General features: G+C 39.2%; 1 protein-coding gene across 1 annotated transcript in view; it reads left to right on the forward strand.

The window, feature by feature from the left end:
* dnajc2 (DnaJ (Hsp40) homolog, subfamily C, member 2) overlaps window positions 1–23,714 on the forward strand; it is a 63,680-nt gene that overhangs the window by 39,165 nt on the left and 801 nt on the right. Inside the window, exons 9-16 of the mRNA XM_028811561.2 lie at window positions 7,395–7,516; window positions 10,345–10,494; window positions 15,708–15,796; window positions 15,881–15,950; window positions 17,043–17,227; window positions 18,602–18,702; window positions 18,869–18,979; window positions 22,715–22,869. Coding sequence (XP_028667394.1) covers window positions 7,395–7,516; window positions 10,345–10,494; window positions 15,708–15,796; window positions 15,881–15,950; window positions 17,043–17,227; window positions 18,602–18,702; window positions 18,869–18,979; window positions 22,715–22,869 — 983 coding nt within the window. The remainder of the gene's footprint in view (window positions 1–7,394; window positions 7,517–10,344; window positions 10,495–15,707; window positions 15,797–15,880; window positions 15,951–17,042; window positions 17,228–18,601; window positions 18,703–18,868; window positions 18,980–22,714; window positions 22,870–23,714) is intronic.

A 23,714-nucleotide genomic window follows, 5' to 3' on the forward strand; every position in this document is an offset into this window, starting at 1 on the left:
CAGTGGAACCTTGGTTCACACAGAGGCAGCGCCAGAGAGAGACAGAGGCACACACAGGCAGCGCGAGAGAGAGAGAGCCGCGCACACACAGGCAGCGCCAGAGAGACAGAGCCGCATGCACACACACACACACACACACACACACACACACACACAGAGGCACACACAGGCAGCGCGAGAGAGAGAGCCGCGCGCACACACACAGAGGCAACGTGAGAGAGAGAGAGAGAGAGGCACACACACACACAGGCAGCGCGCGCAAGAGAGAGCCACGCACACACAGGCAGCGCCACAGAGAGACAGAGGCACACACAGGCAGCGCAAGAGAGAGCCGCGCAATCCGTTAAAACACAATGAAGGAAGCAGTCTTTAAAAACCAATAAGCCCTGTGCCTCTTTTTCATTAGCGTCTCACCTGCTTCAGGCCCTGCAACAGTCGAGACGCTCTCTCTGCAGCTGACCTTCTCTGTGCCTGACTCCACTACTGTCAGTCGCCTGATTAAAAATGGCCTTTTGAAGGGGAGCTATGGACCCGCTATACCACAGGAACACATTGCCTTCGAGCCTGCTCTCGCTCACTCTAACGTACCGGCTTTCTCTCTCTCTCCTCACTCGCTCACACACTGCACAGGGGAGAAATGCCCAAAGCACGAGTCTACCCGGAAACCGTTTCAGCCACACTTCCACGCCCCTCGCTACACTGTGAGTGCGATGATTATTTATTTAAAAATGGGCTTTTGAAGGGGAGCTGTGGACCCGCTATACCACAGGATCACCTGTGACATTGCCTTCACATTGTTTTCCTTTTATTTATGATCCTGTTGAGCAGATCAGACACCCAGGCAAACAACACTGAATAATCAATAGCTGCAACCACTTTGCCCGCCCCAACTCCTCACCGGAGTCGGTTTTGTCTGTGTTCAGCAGTGTTTCCCAAACTTGGTCCTGGTGAACCCCTGTGGATGCAGGGTTTTTTTCCAACCAGATTCCTTATCATTAATGCCGGTGAAACTCATCTGGGATAAGTCGGTTTTTCAAATGCTGACGTGTAGCACATTAGTCTAGCAGACTAGCTGGATGTAAAAATGTCATTGACGAAACTGTTGCTCTCAAACTTCGCAACATGGCTGTTGGCTTTGTTTGCCAACATTGGGATAATGTCGGCGACGTGGTCACAAACTGCAACAACTCGCCACACAAGGATGTCCTGTCTCTCGAGGCATTCACACTGCCGGAAGACAACCATGGGATACGCAGAAAACAGCCATGTCAGTCAACGCAGATCAGACACCCAGGCAAACAACACTGAATAATCAATAGCTGCAACTACTTTGCCCGCCCCCACTCCTCACCTGAGTCGGTTTCGTCTCTGTTCAGCAGTGTTTGCCAAACTCGGTCCTGGTGAACCCCTGTGGCTGCAGGGTTTTGTTCCAACCAGATTCCTAATCATTAATGCCAGTGAAACTCATCCAGGATAAGTCGGTTTTTCAAACGCAGCCGTGTAGCAGATTAGTCTAGCAGGATGTAATAATCCGAGATGAATGCGCGCCCTCGCGCTGAGTGAAAAGCCAATATATATTGAGTCTACAAAACATGATCAGCAAGTCTTTGATAGGCTGCAACAAAATGATGAAAGAACGGGCGCATTTTTTTCACACAAGCTGAGTGGGTGGGTGTTAGTTAGTTAATTAGCAACTCGAAGGATTTCAAGATATAATATACACAAGAGGTAACACTGCAAAAGCGGCCCAAACCAGAAAAGACGGCTGGCAAAAAGTGGCTGACAAATTAAACGCGTGTGCATTGTACTTACTGAAAGCAGCGTTACGGATTTTGCAAATGTTAATTTTTTTCCCTCTGCTTAAAAAACATTGAAAAAGCGGCGCGGATTGGTTTGCAGCGTGTAAAGCAGTTTGTTTGTCGCGGATAATTTGCTATCCACACAGGGAGGAACCGGGAAGCGAACCCACAATCTTAAACTGTCTCCTTACTGCAAAGCAGCCGTACTACTACAGCGCCACAAGGCAGTTAAAGAATGCACCGGGCCACATGTTCATTTTTTCCCCTGTGCTTAAAAGACATTAAAAAACTGTTTCTCAACTGTGACTCTGGAACAACTCAGTACGCGAAAAGCGGCCAGAACCGCAAACAACAATGAAAACTCTACGTGACTCACAGGTAGTGATGGGCCGCTCGATACTCAGGTTTCGCCACTGTGTCGAGCTTTCGAAGCACTGCAGATTTTAATACTTGATCGAATAATAACATCTGTGATTTAAGGATTTCACACTTTCTTTCTCAAATGTGCTTACCTATATCATGGCAAAGTACAGGGATAAACCTTTATTTTCTGTCTACTCCGTTTTAATTAAGACAGACCAAAGAAAACATTTAAGGCTATTAAATGTGATCTCAAGAAAAGATCAGGGTTAATTATCCACATTACTAACCGAGAATGCTAAACCGGATGGACGCAGGGACATCTGGCAATGGGCCGTGGACGCAAAAGACGTACTGCGCAGGCGCCCCACAAATCCCAAAACCCCTGCAAACAACGGGAACCAGATGGAATGCAACGTAAAATAAGAAAAAAGGAGTCAGACCACAGAAAAAAGGAGCACGAAACCCATTGCACACGAAACGGGACACACACAAAGAGGAGGATTCAACAAGCCCCTACAACACAAAAAAAAGAAGCCGCGAGCACCACACAAAGCCCATTGGACACGAAACGGGACAGACTACGGACATAGCACACGAAACGTACACAAAAACGACGATTCAGACCCACGACCACAGTAACATAAATAACAAATGACACACAAAGCCCCATTTCTAAATGAACCGTCCGTATTAAACATACGTCATCTCAACACGTTCACACTATGCAGCATAGGTAGATCTCATTACAATGAGGCACTATTAACCGTTCAACCGCAGAAAAGGCTCCATATTAACAGTGAGTGTGATCCTCCTTATTACTTATCCATATTTCTCACGCTCAAGAACAAACAAGTCATGAATTCACGATCATGGGTACAAAACGATACCGCTCGGATAATGGGACCAAACACAATTCATACTATGCAGCATAGGTAGATCTCATTACAATGAGGCACTATTAACCGTTCAACCGCAGAAAAGGCTCCATATTAACAGTGAGTGCGATCCTCCTTATTACTTATCCATATTTCTAGAAGAAAAAATGTCTCGGCTCCAAAAACGCAAAGCTCAACTAACACAGTTACAGAAACGAACCCAAATGGACAGACACACTGAACATAGACGCATGCAGTGCGCGTCTCACGGTGCTGCATCGAAACAGGCACGGCTTCAAAACGAAACACCTCCCGTCTCAGACATAAAGAAATGGCAGCGAGGTGGCAAAATAAATAAACGCAGACGTCTACACCGCGCATCTGAAATGCCGGAAAACAAGCAGGCAAGGCTCCAAAAAGAGAAAGCTCAACTGACCGACATACAAAAACGGGCAAGGCTCAATACAAACAATGCACGCCGTAAACTACAACGGGCTTCTCACACAGCACAGGGAAATCGATTACAGCTCCAAAACAACACGTCCCAAATACTGGACATACAACGACGCGCCTCTCAAACGGCACAAGCAAAACATACACGTCACGGACATCAACAACAGACACCTGCTAAACGCTTGCGTTAGCTGATAACGCGTTCAATAATGAGTCCATTATTCAGGAAAATTCATTGGGATTAATGAATGTCATTTGCAATCATTGTCATTCACTTAACTTCCCTGAAGAAACAACTAGCAATACAAGTAATAAATTTACACGTTGTTCTCAAATGGGTCAAATTAGACTGCCTCCTTTACATTCATATCCTGAATATCCACAGAACCTTCTAACTAACGATGTACCTGAAAGTAAAAACTTTATGAACTGCATTAGATCCTACAAATCGCTATCCATTATGAACATAAACAGTAGCACTGCACGTGACATCCGTCTTGCAAAACTGTTAATTATTGATGAATGTACAATGTCATCCAGTCACTTACTCAACACCATTCATAAACTTCTACAAACGTTGATGAATAATAATATTCCCTTTAGAGGAAAGGTTCTTTTATTAGGAGGACATTTTAGACAGTGCTTAGCTATTGTTCCACATGCCATGCGCTCAGCTATTGTTCAGTGCACCTTAAAATACGCAGACAATTGGCATTGCTTTCAAAAGATACAGTTAGTACAAAACATGCGATGTCCAGATCATAACAATTGGTTATTACAACTGGGAGATGGTACACTCACCAATACAGATAGACTTCACCCAGATATTATTACAATTCCTCAAGCCTTTATCTGCGACGACTTAGTTACAGAGAAGCAATCTCATTAGACCAAATGCCTCTTTTAACACAACGCACTATATTATGTCCAAAAAATAATAATGTGGAAAACATAAATACCCAAGTCATTGCATTACTTCCTGGAGAGAGACAACTCTTTCTAAGCTCTGACAAAGTTGACTCTGATCATGACAATGACCATCTTAATTGACCTTACAAGTTCTGACCTGGAATTACCTTTTACACTTAAACGGCGTGTACAAAGAAATTTTCCAATAAACCTTTACACTATGCCACACACTTTATTGTTTGCTTTCTATTTGCATCATCTACACCTTCACACTATTCTATATCTCATTCATACATCACACTCTTTGTCATTTCCCAACACCAGGGGTTGGCGAGCGAAGCGAGCAGGGTGCGGAGCCCCCTAGTAATACTAATAACAGGAGCGATTATAATGATACAGTGCAAAAGTAAATACTAATTGAAAGAGCCGGGAATGCATGAGGTGAGGCGTCTTATTTTGTTTAACTCTTGCTATTGTATAGTGCAGTGTTCCCCAAACTCGGTCCTGGGGACCCACTGTAGCTGCAGGTTTTTATTCCAACCAGCTTCTGTTTTTAATTGAACTCCTGGGCTAATTAAGTGAACTGTTATTTTCCAAGTTCGTTGTTTTGGGAACAGTATAGAAATTAGAAAACTAAGTTTGTTGAAAAAAAAATATATTTAAAAAAAGCAGAAATATTTCTAAATGTCTTATAAATGTAAAAATCATTCCGCTGTGCTTTTCTGAATGTAGAATAAGAGAAAAAAAATACCAGCTAATTAAATGAGATCAGTGCTATCAGGTGTTGTCACTGATTAGGAATATGGTTGGAACAAAAACCTGCAACGACAGTGGGTCCCCAGGACTGAGTTTGGGAAATACTGGTATAGTGCATTCTGCCTGTCGGCGTTAGTTATATTTATATTTTTTAGACATCACACACTACAAGCTGCTGACGAACCCTTCTCTTCGTTGTCAGTCTGTAGCTACGAAAAAATAAAAGCAATACGACTTTTAACAGACGTCATTGAAGTGTATCATAAGTTTCTGTAACGTTAATGAAAATGGCCAGAAGGTGTCACGAGAGAGGTGAGTGTCAAATGCTTCGAAGCTTCGATATGATTTCCGACACAATTGCTTCAAATGTGTTGATGCTTCGTGAGGCTTCACTCCGCCCATCACTACTCACAGGTTACTGAACGAGAAATCAGCAGACTAGCATGACGGATGGGGCGTAATGGGCGTCTCCTCCGGATTTTTCAAATGTTAATTTTTTCCCTGTGCTTAAAAATCATTAAAAAAGCTGCCTGATTATGCGGCATATGGTACGCCGCGGGTTGGCTACTTATTTAATAATTATTGTACTATTTATCTTATTTGTTGTCTTCTTTTTGTTATCATTACAACTGTAAACCAACTTTTGCCAACCCCTGTATAATACCATAATTTATTATACAAGTGGAACACATGGACCTTCGGGGGATGCGGGGGCTCCTATCGATACCAAAAATAAACAACTGTTGATACCTCTTAAGTGTTCTAAATAGTTTAGGCTTTCAGTTCCTGTAGAAATTATAATTTATTTTATTAGTTCTGGTGGTTCATTCAACACTAGCTGAACATTTCCACTTTGGCAACGCATTCTTTTGCTTTCAGTATGAAAAAATGCAGCCCTGAAGTAAGCACATTGCCAATCTAAATTTTGTAAGTAGTGATGTTCAGACAAACGTTGATCCAAGGATGTAAATGTAATGCTTTTACATGTCCAGAAGTTGTATTTTACTATCTGTTTGTCGACATACAGTTCTCTCTTCTTGGTGTTCTTGCATTCTGTATCGTCGAGTATGTCGGACATGTTGATGAGCCATAGTATTATCCAGCTGCTCAGTGTCTCTGTGTTCAGGCATTTTGCTCTGCGGTGTGCTTCAGTGTCATTTCATCTTATTGTTTCTGTCACTGAACCACCTCTTGTGTTTGGCTTGATGCTCAGAAGATGTCACCACTGAAGTTCTTTTTCACTCCATCACGGTGTGAAGCACTGTATTTTGCAATAATGATCAGTTTGATGTGATGACATGAGCATAGGGCAATTTGCACAGTCATTTTTCTCATTTTTTGCACAAGCATTCTGTATATTGTACTTGATCCTTGGCAGATGGAGGTGCCGTTCTTCCTGTGAGCGGCCTCAGCAATGTGCTTCACTCTCAGCAGATCTCACTATTGTTTTTTACCTTTCTGCCATGTCATGCTCTCGAGCAATTTGCTTTAAGAAGGACTTGAACATCGATAACGTTTCTGAGGTTGCCCTACCCAAATTGTTTGGTTCACCATCATGTATATATGTGTGTCTGTGTACTTTATATACTGTGTGTGTGTGTGCAACAAGTTGTATGTGGGTGTGTAGAAGTGTGATTCTCACTGGTACTTAAAACAGAAGGCCATCAAAGATTGTATATTGTCATTCATTTTACTTTTTCTATTTCTAGTATTGCTCTTTTTTAGGCTAATTACCATACTAGGAATTGCTCTCTTTGTCACAGAACCAAATGTGATTTTCATTTAATTGTTAGTATTTTAATACATAAAGATTTGTTGAGATTTATTACAATACATAACAAGCATAAATATATAAATGGCTAAAACAGCAAGACATTACACTTAATTTCACCGTTTGATATCAACAAATCAAGTCAGTTTATTTGTATTAAGTGTATTCTGAGGTATTGCTACGTAGTTAATGATTTTAATTTTATATTTTCTAACAATGCAAGAGCCTAACTGGAGTAATGTTTTTGTTGCTATAAAATGGTAATCTTGCATTGTTGTTATGAAGTGTTTTATTATGGCTAGAATTGTAGAATATGTAATTTTATAAAGCTTTGTAAATAGTTTATATTTATAAAGTCATTGCAATTGTAATTTAGTACATTTATGTTCTATAATGTCTTTTTCATTAACCACCTTTTTAAATAACTTCTTTATTGATGTGATTTTTTTTTTGTTTGAATATTTCCAGACACAGCATACAGTTGTGATCCTCGTATAAAAAAGTTTAAGGATGATGAAAAAGCAAGAAAAGAGGCAGAGAAGAAAGCTAAAGCAGATGCAAAGCGGAAGGAACATGAAGAAAGAGAGCGGGTTAGAACTTTGCAGATAATTTCTACCATTGTGTTTTTAGCAATTTTAAATAGATATATTTTCATTCATTTGAATAAGGGAACCATTAACACTAGAAAAAACTCGTAGATCCGGCCCACCTAAAAACCATTCGCACCTCTCCGCTAGCGTCCTTTGTCCTCTAAATGTGCTGATAAAAACAAGCTGCAAGCAGCCGGCTATTCCATCCCCCCACCGACTTAGAACGTGCACGAGCATCTCCCAGCTCATGCTTTGATTGATTATCTGGGATTGAAGTGGAGTTTTAGAGTGGAAATAATAGATCGTTATTTGGAACACACGCATTTCATTGTGTTCCATTTCTACAGTAATCTGTGTAAACACATTGTTAAACAGAAACATTTTCATATTTTAGTAATAAATGTTACAAAATGTAGGCATAAACTATAGAATGTGTGAAGCATGATGTCCAAACATCAAATAAACACTTTCACAAAAGGTTCAAGAACAATGTAACAGCTTCCGTGGCATAGTGGTAAGATTTGCCGTCTCAGAGCACAGCAGGCTTACTGTCTCTCAGAGATCTGAGTTCGATTCCCCGTTGAGTAGAAAGTGTTTTTTTTTTTTTTTTTTCTTTTTAACCTCAAATGGACATAAAATTTATAAATTGGTATGTACTGTCAGTTAATGAGATCATTATATTTTCATGTGGGATGCTCCTTTTAAAATATTTTTTAACAATTGAGACTGCAATTAACATGAACAAGTGTCCTTATAACTGTTATTTTTAAGATCCATAACACACAGACAGACAGAGCACTGCGTAATAGAGAGACAGACAGGCAGAAAAGCCACTAGATATATAAATAAACAGGGAAGGCACATGTACTGAAAGAAAAAAAAAGATCAACACGTGCGTTGATCCTGCTGCACTGAATAAGCTCACGCACTCTAACATTCCCCCCCCCCCCGATCTGACTCTAAGTAACAGCGCAAGTATAGACGCAAACCAAGTGTATATGTGTACTGTATAATATTAACAAAAAGAGCAGCTTACTACTGAAAACAACAAATATAGGAGTGAGTGGGGATTGAACTGGGGACTCTTGATCACACTTGCTTTGCGTCTGTACTTGCGCTGTTACTTAGAGTTAGAGGGGGGGATGGATGTGGGGTTGTTAGAGCGCGTGAGCTTATTCAGTGCTGCAGGATCAACGCACATGTTGATCTTTTTTTTTCTTTCAGTAATAGCTTCAGCATAAATAAACACCCGATCTGACGCTGTTCATTTTCAAATAATATTGCATTAGTGCGATGATGTTTTCACATATATTGTGTCTTTCTTTCAGGTGTGTAATAGAAACCACAGCATAGAGAGAAGCTTGTACATTGTAATAGGTACACACGTTGTAAATGTAGGAAAGACGATCCTTGCGTGTGTGTGAACAGTTAACATTTGAATCTGATGATTGCATGTAGCGCTGAACTTACTGCTCTGTACTATTCTATCCTCTGCATGTCCTGGAGTACAAAAGAAACCGCATACAGCAACATGTGGGGACTGGCAAGATAGGGGAAAAAAACACACAGTCACTGATTACAAACCGCAAGATGTTATGCGAATGAATATGAATAATATGAATAATGTTGTATCCATGCCAAAAAGTTTTCTGAAATGTACTACTGTATACAGGTCATAAAACGAATAATTCCAAATATCATATATACCTACGTCTGTTTTTTTTTTTTTTTTTTGACATCATACACCATAAGGTGCACACTAATTCAGCGTGAGCAGGAAAACTCAATAAAACTGAATAAAAAAAAATCAAGTGACGGTGAGATACGAAGAAGGCAAATTCGCCAGCGTTTGTGTGTCAGCTTTAATCCCTCCATATGAGAGAATGTCCAGTTCCATTGTCTCAAAACACCATTCACATCTCCAGTTATTTCGTTTCAAATGAAAAATAACAGCGTCAGATACCTGGGTGGGGGAGGGCGGTAGTATGTATCGTGATCGTGATTTAGAGAGAATAAAAGTTTAAAAAAAAGGTAACTTTTACAAGTCCTATAAATGCACACCGTGTGTTACAGACATAAACCAAATGTATGTGTGTACTCTATAATATTAACAAAAAGAGCAGCTCACTTATGAAAACGGCAAATATAAAAGTGAGTGGGGATCGAACCGGGGACTCTATGATTACAAGTCAGCCAATCTTACCGCTATGCCACTGAAGCTGTTGTCTATGCCTTGAATCTTTTATGAAAGTGTTTACTTGATCTTTGGACTTCAGGCTTCATACATTATATAGTGTATGCCTACATTTTGTCATTTACTACTAAAATATGAAAAACGTTTCTGTTTTAAAAATGTGTTTACACAGATTACTGTAGAAACGGAACACATATGAAATGCGTGTGGTCCAAATAGCGATCTATTATTTCCACTCTAGAACTCCAGCACTTCAGTCACTCCCAGATAATCAAACAAGGCATGAGCTGGGAAAACTTAGTGAACGTTCTGCAGCAGTTGAGGATGGAATAGCCAGCTGCTAACTGCTCGTATTAATCGGCACATTTAGAAGACAAAAGAGAGGTGAGAACGGTTTCAAGGTGGGCTGGATCTACGAGTTTTTTCGTGGACTCTGGTAATTCTAGTGTTAATTACATTATTTATGTCCATAATTCTACTGCTTATATGAATTCATCAAGCTTCTGGGGATTGAGTATTTTAAACTGTTCTGCTGTACTTAAAGTATAAACTGTAGGGATGGTAAATATTTCACCTGCTCAGTTATTGGGGAATAAAGTTTGTTTGTTTATTTTTAAATCTGACATATTCTCAGATAAAGCAAGCAGAACTTGAAGCTGAACGACTTAGGAAGGAGAAAGAAGAAGAAGAAGCTAAACAAGCGGCTCTTCAGGCCAGGAAGGAGAAAGAAGTTCAGAAAAAAGCCATCAAAAAGGAAAGACAAAAACTCAGAACAATATGCAAGGTAGAACTTGACATCAAATTTGTTGTTTTATTTCTGCTATAGATGCACATAAATTGTAATTGTAAGTGCATTAGTGTATTAAGTCCGGGTATTTAAAAATGCTGACTGCCACATTATCACTTTTAAGCAGTTTTGTTTATGCTGTATTTTACAGATTTCTATATTTTACAAATTTGCCATGATTATAGATAGAACTTTTTGAGCAGTGCAGTGGTGTAGGTAGCTTTTACTCCATTTGGAGGCAGAATGAATATTTTAGAATAGAGAACATCAATAAATACCATTTTCCAAAGTAAAATGTGGAAGTTCATGTAATCTGATTTTGTTTTCTTCTCGTGTAGTTTTTTTATTATTAACAATTAGTTAATTATTTTGGTTTGCTTTTATTTTGTCAATTTCTAAGCTTTTGTAAACGGAAAAGTGTGTCAGGGCATATTCTGTCCCATGCACTGACCAGTGTTAGGAATCTAAGCCATCTTAGAAAACTTATGTTGATAAATGTCATTGTTGGGGAACAGGAAGAAACTGAGTGACCAGTTATATCACTGTATCTTCATGCACATAAAAATTAGTTGTTTTGTCTTTAGCATTCTATATTTGCAATATATTGCATGTTAGTGTGTGGAATTCTTGTTGTTCTTATGAAGAAAAAAAACAACTGTTTAAAAAATTTGTGACCAGTTGTACAGTTTTAATTTAAATGTTCATCAGGAAAGTGCAGTAGGAAGGATGCTAATATGCCTTCAGGAGACAGCCATGCACTTATACAGTACATTCATGTTGGCTGGAACTTCAGTTGAGAGGGAGAAAACATTCTTAGTGTCTTGGGTGTTCCTGTAGAATTTGTTTAATGTAATTCTTGGTACTGTTAATGAAGAACAAACTGCTAAATATGGTGACAAAGAAGACTGCACTACAGGTGCTGAAGCACAGTACCCTCCGGAAGTTTAATTACATTGTTAGATAATTTAGCACTGGTATGCATAGTATCTGACAGCAAATTGGGAGTTTGGTCAGAATCAATCTTCATTTTTGATTCTAACCAGGTTTCTGGTTCTTAAGAGACCTGTCCAAACAAATACAACCCTGGAGATAAAAGTATATTTGTTTTGGGAAATGTGTTTAAACAGTCTTGATGAGAAAATATAGGAGTTTGCTTGGTTGTTTTTTGTTGTTACACATGTATGCTGTATACAGTATCTCACAAAAGTGAGTACACCCCTCACATTTTTGTAAATATTTTATTATATCTTTTCATGGGACAACACTGAAGATATGACACTTTGATACAATGTAAAGTAGTCAGTGTACAGCTTGTATAACAGTATAAATTTGCTGTCCCCTCAAAATAACTCAACACACAGCCATTAATGTCTAAACTGCTGGCAACAAAAGTGAGTACACCCCTAAATGAAAAATGTCCAAATTGTGTCCAAAGTGTCAATATTTTGTGTGGCCACCATTATTTTCCAGTACTGCCTTAACTCTCTTGGGCATGGAGTTCACTAGAGCTTCACAGGTTGCCATTGGAATCCTATTGCACTCCTCCACCTTCCGTTTGAGGATGCCCCACAGCTTCTCAATAGGGTTTAGGTCTGGAGACGTGCTTGCCCAGTCCAGCACCTTTACCCTCAGTTTCTTTAGCAAGGCAGTGGTCGTCTTGGAGGTGTGTTTGGGGTTGTTATCATGTTGGAATACTGCCCTGTGGTCCAGTTTCCAAAGGGAGAGATCATGCTCTGCTTCAGTATGTCACAGTACATGTTGGCATTCATGGTTCCCTCAATGAACTGTAGCTCCCCGGTGCCGGCAGCACTCATGCAGCCCCAAACCATGACACTCCCACCACCATGCTTGACGGTAGGCAAGACACACTTGTTTTTGTACTCCTCACCTGGTTGCCACCACACACGCTTGACACCATCTGAACCAAATAAGTTTATCTTGGTCTCATCAGACCACAGGACATGGTTCCAGTAATCTATGTCCTTAGTCTACTTGTCTTCAGCAAACTGTTTGTGGGCTTTCTTGTGCATCATCTTTAGAAGAGGCTTCCTTCTGGGATGACAGCCATGCAGACCAATTTGATGCAGTGTGCGGCGTATGGTCTGAGCACTGACAGGCAGACCCCCCCACCCCTTCAACCTCTGCAGCAATGCTGGCAGCACTCGTACATCTATTTTCAAAAGACAACCTCTGGATAGGACGCCGAGCACGTGCACTCAACTTCTTTGGTTGACCATGGCGAGGCCTGTTCTGAGTGGAACCTGTCCTGTTAAACCTCTGTATGGTCTTGGCCACCGTGCTGCAGCTCAGTTTCAGGGTGTTGGCAATCTTCTTATAGCCCTAGGCCATCTTTATGGAGAGCAACAATTATTTTTTTTCAGATCCTCCGAGAGTTCTTTGCCATGAGGTGCCATGTTGAACTTCCAGTGACCAGTATGAGAGAGTGTGAGAGCGATAACACCAAATTTAACACACCTGCTCACCATTCACACCCGAGACCTTGTAACACTAACGAGTCACATGACACCGGGGTGGGAAAATGGCTAATTGGGGACAATTTGTACATTTTTCACTTAGGGGTGTACTCACTTTTGTTGCCAGTGGTTTAGACATTAATGGCTGTGTGTTGAGTTATTTTGAAGGGACAGAAAATTTACACTGTTATACAAGCTGTACACTGACTACTTTACATTGTGTGAAAGTGTCATATCTTCAGTGTTGTCCCATGAAAAGATAGAATAGAATATTTACAAAAATGTGAGGGGTGTACTCACTTTTGTGAGATACTGTATATGTACTGGTGTTGCTCAATGCTTCTTTTGCTTTTAAAACCCTTTAAATATATATCTTAATAATATATAACTAGCCGACGCCCGCTGTAGCATACGGCGGTGTAAGAATAGGAATGGAAAACGGTGAGAAAGGAATTCAGAAATCAAGAAGAAATAAATACTTCTTGAAAGATGCAGTTGTGAATAGGTGTTGTGGTGAAGACGACAGATAATGAGTCAAAAGATCTAACCCTAGAAAAAGCCACGTACAACTGACCATGGCTGAAGACTGGTTGTTGTAGATTAACGCAAATTTTTGCAAACGTTTGTCCTTGGGACTTGTTGATTGTCATGGAGAAGGCAGGTCTGAGTGGGAATTGTGTGCGTTTAAATTTAAAAGGGAGATTGGTGTCAGAAGGAAGGGGAGAGATTCTGGGAATGAAGACTGTTTCAGAATTTTGGATAGCGATCAGTTTGCACTGAATAATATTTGTATATATTCGGGTAACGATGAGTCTTGTTCCGTTGCAAAGACCTTTTGATGGCATAATATTTCTGAGGAGCATAACTACAGCTCCTACCTTCAGATGAAGGATATGGGGAGGCATGCCAGTTGGTGTGAGGGTGTGTAAAAACTCTTGTGGGTACGTTAGTTGATCATTAGGATCGTCACGGACTACTGTATCTACACTCTTGAAGGTCACTTTTTCACAGTGTATAAGATCAAGAACTTTGTTGTTAATATGTAGAGAATCGTTGTTTGTGACGCTCAGTATTGCTCTTGCAGCAAGTTCTTGGGGAGTCAACGTGGAGAAATTAATATCACCGTAAAGTTGAGCAACTGGGTCTTGTTGTTGTGGTAAACATTGAGAAGGTAGTTCTGCCGTGTCTCCAGTTTTACCTTCCCCAACTTGAAGAAGCCATTGAACAAATTGAGTTTCACTTTCAAGAGCTGTCATATTTTTTGTGAGTTTTAGGACTTTCATTTCGTTCCACAGCCTGTGTTTGTTGATGGAAGAGGCAACGGTGAGGGCTCGAGAAACAGATAAGATAACAGGCAGTATTTGGTGGAAATCTCCACTGAGAAGAATGGTTTTATTACCGAAAGGTGCATTTTCCTGAGTGAGATCTCGCAGTAGTCTGTCAACAGATTGAAATGCATAACAATGTGTCATTGGTGCTTCATCCCAGATGATGATTTTCGCTTCAAGTATATTATTGGTATTTGGCTTCACGTTGCAGGTTGATGTTGGTGTGATTTGTAGAGGTATTTTGAACACGGTATGTGCAGTACGGCCGCCAGGTAGCAAAGTTGCTGCGATTACAGTTGCAGCAACTGCTATTGCCACGTCTCCTGTACCTCTAACAGAGTGAAAGAGGGTTTTGTATATAAAGGTCTTGCCTGTTCCTGCAGGGCCGTCGAGAAAGAAACATTTCTTGGAATGAACAGGTGGATTGTATATTGCCTGCAGTACTGTTTGTATGACTGTTTGCTGATCGTCGTTGGGTTGCTGTGTGTAATCTGCAGCTACTTTTTGTTCGTGGAGAAAGTCAACACAGGTTGGATAATGAGGTGGGATGAATTCTGTGACTGGGAGATGAAATTGTTGAAGAGTCATACCATAGCACTTGAGTATTTCATTAATTTCCGAGAGAGCGTACATCGGGGCAGTGTCAGTGGAATATTTAGTAAACAGGTCTTCGCAAATTGCCAGTTTATGTGTTTGCCATAGGTCTGGGACGTTGACGGGGTCCCCAAAGGCAAAAACCCGTCGACAGAGAAGATACTGTCGTTCGTTTTATAACAAAGGCTTAGGAAACAACCATCGTAGTATAATGAAAATACAAAGGCACGAAACCAATGCCAATGGTCGACAGAGTACCTTTCTGTAGCAGGCTACGGAAAAGACTCCCAGGCGCACACATGGCTGAAGTGAAAGGTCACGCGGTCAGGCTAGATATAGGGCGGTGACGTGACACCAATGGAGTCATGAGAGAGGAGCAGGGAACCCGGTAGTCCGAAGGAGGAATAGGAATCAAGAAAAGCGGCGTGGGGGTGTATGGGAGGCCTCAGGCAGTGTGGAGAAGGGTTTGGAAGAGAAGGAATAGGAATTGAGAAATGCTGTGTTGGCTGCGTGTGGGCGGGACCGGTTTTGAAGAGGAACCGCAGGCAGCGTGGGGAAGGGTTTGGAAGAGGACGAATAGCAATCGAGAAATGCCGTGTCGGCTGCGTGTGGGCGGGACCACTTTTGACCAGGAAGCAGGACGAACCAGAAGAGAAATATATACAGTATAAGAGATAATAATATAATGATAATAATGTATCTTAATATATCTTTCTCAAATGTTACTTCTATTATTATAGTATGTTTTGTTTACTTTAGAGTTGTTTATCTATTTAATTCTAATTTTCTGTTTGATGCTATATTTTCATTTTAGAACTGGAGCTACTTTTCTGAAAATGAGTCGGAAAGTGTTAAAATGATGGAAGAAGTAGAAAAACTTTGTGATCGCTTAGAACTTACAAGGTAATTGTCTTCTGAGATTAGTCAAATGTGAAAAGTTCTATAAATTAAGATCCATTGTTCAAACTTTTTTTTTTATCCTTTCAGCTTGCAAACTCTAAATGAAGTGCTTGCATCAAGCACAAAGGAAGAAAGCAAAGCTGCTGTAGAAAAGCAGGTAACTTTGTAGTTTTTCCTCAGTCACCTCTTTATGTGTTGAAGAGTGGCAACATTGAGACAAATATATTCTCTGTCCTGGAGCAGAAAATTGACGGTGTTTATTATGATATCTTAAAAACCTCAGCTAAATGTAGTTTTTGGTATTAAGATGTAAGAAGAATAAGTGCTTCTTCTGTCCAAGTTATTTTATTCCATATTTTGAGTAAATATATTATGAATTCCTTTCACAGACCAAAGACATACTTCCAGGTTGATTCACAACTGAAATTTGTGTCTTGTGATAGATATTGTATTGCAGAAGCAGTATAAGAGAGCTGAATATTCATTCAGTGGTTATTTGGTCTATAGGCTAGACCAGGGGTCTCCAGTCACAGTCCTGGAGGGCCGCAGTGGCTGCAGGTTTTTGCTCCAACCCAATTGCTTAATAAGAAGCACTAATTGCTCAAGTAACACTTCTGCTTCACTTTAGTTGTCTCGCTCATTAAGATTTTGAATGCTTATTGCTTATTTTCATCTTAAACAGCTGTATTCATTGTTTTTAATGGATCCTAATTAGCAATAACATGCGAATGACAAAAGAGACCAGCATTTCTCCATTTGGCTTGTTACCATTTACGCCAGTGTGTATTTATCTTGCATTATTTGGTTTAATTAAATACTTGGAAGGAAAGTAAAGAGAAAAAAGTGAATGATTGAGAATTGCTCGTCCATTTTAGCCTTCAAATCATTTGGATGATATCCTTAGATAGGGGAAGAAAGTCTAGGATATGAGAATGACCTGACATAGCAGAGTTAAAGCACTAACAAGCCATGAAATTAAATTATTGGCAGAATTGCTTTCTAATTAAGCAACCGGGTTAGAACAAAAACCTGCAGCCACTGCGGCCCTTCAGGACTGTGATTGGAGACCCCTGGGCTAGACCATATCCTCTGTGTGTTGTAACCTTTCTTTAAAAGTGCGGATGAGCTTTTTAGGAATATCTAGATGAGCCTTAAAAGTCTACTTCCAGAAAAAGTTTTTTTTTTTTTTTCTTCCACAAAATGGTTAATTTCCTTTATAACATAATGCAAATTCCTAATTTTCTCAAAGATCCAGGAGGTTAATGCACAACTTCAGAAGGAGAAAGAAGAAGCTGAGGCAAAGGCCCGTCAGTTATCAAAAAGCTCTGAGCAGATGAATGCAGGAGCAGGGATTGGAGGTAAAGGCTGGAATGAAGATGACTTACAGCTGCTTATTAAAGCTGTCAATCTTTTTCCTGCTGGAACAAATGCTAGGTATGAAGTGCTGTATTATACCTCTTAATGCAAAACATATTCTTAAAATGACATACTTAGCAAATGTTTGGCAGACTGTTCCAGTATAAGGAAAGCATTGGGCTTTAGTGGTTAGGTTACTATGGTTGTGTCATGGATACAGTGCCCAATGCCAGCAGGGCTGTGGGGTCAGAAGCAGTCATTGGGTTACTGGAGTTCGAGTTGGTAAAAATGTACCGATTCCAACTAAATGTAAATTGTAATGTTATGTGTTCAAATTTTCAATTCACATATTCTAATTCAAATAAGCTATTTTTTCTTCTAGCCTTTTTATAAAAATACTCCTTTTTTAATTTTAAGTTTTGTCTTTTGTGTATAGTTACTCAATGTTTGTAACTTCTTTAATGTATAATATAAATAAGACACAATGACATTGCTACAGCCTTTAAATCCAACTTTTAACAGGTTAGATTAGTAGCCTAATGAGTCACACTGGCAGTAATGAAATGCCTTATATGTTATGTGCTTTCATTCAGCATAGTAAATATACACTCTCGTTCAAACGTTTCTGGTCATCCAGACATTTTCTTGTTTTTGATAGAAATTCATACTTTTTTCATCTAGATACTACTAAGTTGATTTCAAAATATAAATAAAGCATTACTAGTGTGTATAATAGACATTATATTGCTTAAAATGATTTTTAACTTATGACTGGTACTGTATATTGCCTTAAATTATAAATAGAGGAGCTGGAGTTGGTGGTACTATAATGTGAAGGGTCAGAGTCGAAGGTTTTGTGTATCAGTTCCACAGCTCTGCATGCCAGGTAGCTGTCTGTGAGGAGTCTCCATATTTCTCCCCATGTTTGTTTTTCTCTGGTTATTCTGACCATCAGCCCACGCATCTCAAAGTCATGCAGGTTGGGTTATTTAGATATGTTAAATAGGGCCCAGTGTGAGTATATTGTACATGACTGCATGTATCCTGTGAGAGAGGGACTCGCTGTCCTGGGTTGCTTTCGGTGTTGCTCCAAAGCTGCCAGGATAAGCTGTGGACCTGAATTGGATTAAACAGGCCTGCTATGTTGTGATTTTATTTTCATTAAGATATTAATTAAAGTAATACCTTTTAAAAAAATCACATTCAGAGGTTTCAAAGACGACAGTGAGCAAACTTAAGCTGGCTATTAAATTGGAAGGATTGGAAGGTGTGAAACATAACTGATGAACGTGTACTATAAAGCAACCATGAACACCATAAAGTGTAAAGAGTTTGAGAGTGGGATGAGAGGAAGAAAAATTGGTTCATCAAGAAGATTGTTTTGCAATTTTAAGTAGCAATGTTTTTCTTCTGAAATTACTAAAAATGTTATTTTGTCTTTGTTCTGTTTAGGTGGGAAGTTATTGCAAATTACATGAATTTGCATTCTACTAGTGGTATCAAAAGAAATGCTAAAGATGTCATAAATAAAGCCAAGAATTTACAAAAATTAGGTATGTATATTAAAATTTTAAACTGATTTAACAAAATGCAGTGCTGCACATTTTAATAATTTAACATAATGTATTGTAAGATAATAGATAAATGCATTATTTTAAATATATTGTCCGGGCAAAGAAAAATTACATATAGTTTTAACAGACAGTTGTTTCTTTGTAGATCCTCATCAGAAGGATGAAATCAACAAGAAAGCTTTTGAGAAATTTAAGAAGGAGCACAATGCCGTGCCTCAAAATGTAGATAACGCAGTGCCTTCTGAAAGATTTGATGGTAAATATAAAGGCCACCTATGGGTCAGGGGTTTGGGGGGGGTTCAGGGGGGCTAATCCTTGGTTATTTTAACCATATTTTGTTTACCTTTATTTAATACGCAAAAAAAGTAACAATGACAATGTCTGCAAACCTTTTTTTTTTTTTTTTTTTTTTTTTTCCACCTATCAATAAGACATACTGTACGCACAGCACCCCGCCATAAAAAAATTCATCTCAAATAGCACGTTTCTTTTTCAAGGTGCTAGAGAGGAAGTTTTATTTTTGGTTATATGGTCTGTAGATTGTCCCTAAGAAACAGTGCATTTTCTTAGAGGGGAATGATGCATTATGGTTTGTATTGCACTTGTCACCTTCAGATAAAGACTCCTGCACTTGAATTGTTGTTAGTCTTAGAGTTTTAAGTAATGTATTTTTATATAAAAAAAACAAATTGTTATAAATAATTACAAGCCATAATGGACCTTTCACCTCATAGTTCTTTCACGTTATACAGCATATGTAGTAAGTACACTTTCACTTATCAGAAGAACAAAGGTGTTGACATACAGTTCACTGAATTTTCTTGTAACATGCTGCCTTTCTGAAGGTCCTTTGTTACTTGCACTGCAGATACTGTATGCTTGTGCTTTCTTGTCCCTGCACTGTCTGTACACTTCCTAAGTGTAGGTGAATTTTCAGCAAACAGAGGGGGTGCTGTGGGATTTTTACCATGCAAAGCCAATACAGGGTGTAGCTGTAAATGTAAACATCATCTTTTTGCTGTCAAAAGTCCAATATAGAGCAGTTTTCTAGTAATAACTCTTGTTCTGTTGATTTTTGAGCAAAATTTATTTTATTATTTGATTATGCATCTGTTGGAGTATGTTGCTCCATAAATGTAGTATTTTACTTACAGTGGTGTGCAAAAGCATTCGGTCCCCTTGTTAGTGTTTGCACAAGTATTTAAATATCTGTCCTTTGGAAACTGCAGGTTTACTCAAATGTCAAATTAATCACAAATGACACAAAGATGACAGTCATTTGACCATAATTGAACATAATTAGGTACTACTTGTGAATCCACTATATCTCCCCGGATATAAAAAGCACCCTTTTTATTTAAGGATTATAGTCTTTGTTGGACAATCATTGCAAAAATGAAGACCAAGGAGCATTCTGCTAATGTGAGAAACGAAGTCATTAAAATGCACAAGCTAGGAAATTGTTGCAAAAAATGTTGAAGAGTTTGAATGTCCTGTTAAGCACAGTTTTGGATGCATCATCAGAAAATAGAAGGTTCATCACAGCACGCAGACCCTTATCAGAAGAGGCCATCCTTCAAAACTAAACATCAGAGCCGTCACTCTCAGAAGTCTGCAGTGCTCTTTGGCTGAAACTGGAGTGAAGGAGCATGGGACCATAATTTCAAGAGCTCTCCATTAAACAGGCCTCTATGAGAGGGTAGCAAGAAAGAAGCCATTCCTTAATAACGTAAACATAAAAGCACATATGGTATTTGCTACAAAGCATGAGAAAGACCCAGTTAAGATATGGGAGAAGGTTTTATGATCAGATGAGACCAAAATAGAACTTTTTATATGTGTGGCGTAAAACTAACACTGCTCCTGCCTCAAGAAACACCATACCTACTGTGAAATATAATGGTCACAGCATTTTGCTATGGGGATGCTTTTCATGTGCTGGGACTGGGAATCGTGTCAGAACTGAAGGGACAATGGATTGACACAAATACTGCACAGTGTTGCAGGTAAACTAGTTCCAATCTGTTTTGAACCAACGGCTTGGGAGAAGATCCATCTTTCAACATGGCAATGACCCTTAGGCCGGGGTTATACTGCAAGCGTTGTAGTGTTTATACTTGCGTGCGTACTTTACATAAATCTGGAAGAATCCACCAGGTGGCAGTGCGAGATATTATCACGGGGAGAACAGGTTCGGCTTGGCTGTGTTGTGAATTGCCTGGAACACCCATAAAATTCCAGTGACACTTTTCCGCAATATCTCTGAAAAGGATGTTTAATGATTAAATCCGTCAGTCAAGGGATTTGTCCATTTCAGCTAGCATTGGGCATGAGGCTGAAACAATCTCTGGACGAGGCATCAGCTCATCGCAAGGTGAATGCAAGCACACACATACACGCTGGCAATATTTTAGTGTAACCAAATCTGCATATCTTTGGAAGGAAACCGGAGCACACTGTGGAAACCCAGTAGGAAAACATGTAAACTCCAGGCAGGGAATATCCGCAACGTGACTCCGTGCAAGACAGCAGTGTTAACGCTCCACCACCGTGTTATCCCCATGTGTGTAATTAACAGTATTCATTACTTAAACGAAATTACCGATTTAATCTGTAAAATGTAACATACATACTTTAATGCATTTCATCATGAAAGTGATGTCAAGTATAAATCTAAGGATTCTATGTGCAGAAAGTTGGAATATCATACATTTAATGTGCTCAGTGTGGCGATCTATTGCTGTCAGTCACTGCTGTCAGTACTGGAGGAAGCCCTAGCATAAAAGACGGCACAGAAGACGTAGATCTTAATATATCACATGTAGATAGTAACCAGAGACTCTGATGTCACATTCCAACTTTTAGCACGCTGCGCCCCTTGACTTTTTGCTGGTACTGCAATTCATGCACGCGTCGCATTAATTGCTGAGGACCTGCTCAGAGGATCAAATAAACGCTGGAAACTCATGGCAGCCATGATGCGGGCGCATATGCGTTCCAAGAGTGAAGTATAAATGAGCACTAAGCATAAGGCTAAAGCAACATTGGAATGGCCCAAAAACAGAAAGGTTAATGTTTTGGAATGGCCAAGTCAAAGCCCTGATCTTAACCACATTGACAATCTGTAGCACTATTTGAAAACTGCTGTCCAGAGACACCATCCCACAAACCTAGAGGATCTCTATAAATTCTTCCAATAACAAGGTGGAAGACTCACTCCTGAACAATGTGCAAAACTAGCACATACTTACCCCAAAAGAATTTACGGCTGTTATTGCAGCAAAATGGAACATGACAAAGTGTTAATGTGGTAGAGCTTTGAATACTTATGCAAACACTGACTTTTGAGTTTGTTGTCTTCGGTTAAAATCTACAAAAATGATTTATTTTGACTTTCAAGGGGATTAAATACTTTTGCACACCACTGTAGCTATTGATTTTATGTGAGTGACATTTTAGCCACATCCCTGACTTATTCATCTTTAAATCCTTAATTATGACTATGCAGTCTTAATTTTTTACAAACCTATTTGAGTTGAAATTGTTATACACAGTGAAGGGTGTAAAATTGTTGGTTATATGCAGGTAGTGTCAATTATAGCTTAGTTAATTTAGATAGTAGCATGTTACCTTGCCATTGCAGTTGGTCTATGAATACTGATACCAAGAGTAATTGTAAAGTCTTTAAAATATTAACAATTGTGTACTCACCAACACTATTTATCATTACTTATTTTTCTGGTTTAGTAGGCCAGCTCATTTATCTTGAGGAAATGTAATGTGTTTAGCCTAATTGTTTAGAAAGTGTATTTTGGATAAAGGCGTTGGTCCAATAAGTAAATGTAAACGTATTTCTCTTCACATTTTGTAAATTCAGTTTTCTTGCTTAGCAGATGTTTTACTTAATGTGATAGTAGAAATGACCAAGCCTGTTTTAAAATGTAAATAATTCAAAATTAAAGATTATATTGTGTATTTAATTGTTTCTTAGCTGCAAGTGCAGATGCAGCTCCATGGACAACAGAGGAGCAAAAACTTTTAGAGCAAGCATTAAAAACCTTTCCAGTGAATACCCCAGAAAGATGGGAAAAAATTGCAGAAGCTGTTCCTAGTAGGTCAAAGAAGGACTGTATGAAGCGGTACAAGGTATAGTGACATACATCTATTATAAAAGTTTATTTCTTTGTTTGTAGTGGTTAAAGGAAGTAAAATTACGATTCTGTGTACTACAATATTGATGCTTCTTACTAAGCTACTATGAACATAACTAGGGTTATAAACTCAGATTATGAACCCTGGATCTCCTTGTATATCTCCCAAGTATTTCAATATTTTGAATTAGAGTAGGTTTTAACCTCCAAAGCGTTGGATTTTTTTGGCTTGAGAATTAACATTTTTATTAAATCATTTTATTAAATTTTTTAATTAAATTACAAATAATAACGATGGATAATAACATGAACAGCACACTCGTGTCACTTTTGGTTTCACTGCCTGAAGACAGATTCACTTAGTCATCACTGCTGATGAGAGGTGGTTCTTATGAGATGTCTTCTCCTAGCCTCATACTGGCATGTCTACACTGTTGCCCGGGTAACACTCGGGCCTGGCACTTATACAAGACATTCTTATATTGTTGCCCAAGTAACGCACAGCACTAACGCTGTTGGAACGTTTACAGTCCAGTAAACCTCTGGGGGGTCTTATGCGAGATGCATCTATACCATTGCCCATGTGACACTTGGGACTAACGCTTTTAGCACTGTTTTTACAGTCAAACGCTAAGGAGGTTAATTTATACGGGTATTAATTTTTAAAATATTTTTTATGTTAATATATCATCAGAGGAGTATTGATTCCAGACATCTCCATTTTTAAATGTCTGTTTAGTCTGTAGTCTTAAATTTAGCCAAAGGTTGTGGCATACTTCTCTTCATTGATGATGTGAGGAGAGTGGTTCAAGTTCCAGTAAAGGCCTCCAAACTCATTGG

Source organism: Erpetoichthys calabaricus, chromosome 1, assembly GCF_900747795.2.
Source record: "Erpetoichthys calabaricus chromosome 1, fErpCal1.3, whole genome shotgun sequence".
Taxonomy (NCBI): domain Eukaryota; kingdom Metazoa; phylum Chordata; class Cladistia; order Polypteriformes; family Polypteridae; genus Erpetoichthys; species Erpetoichthys calabaricus.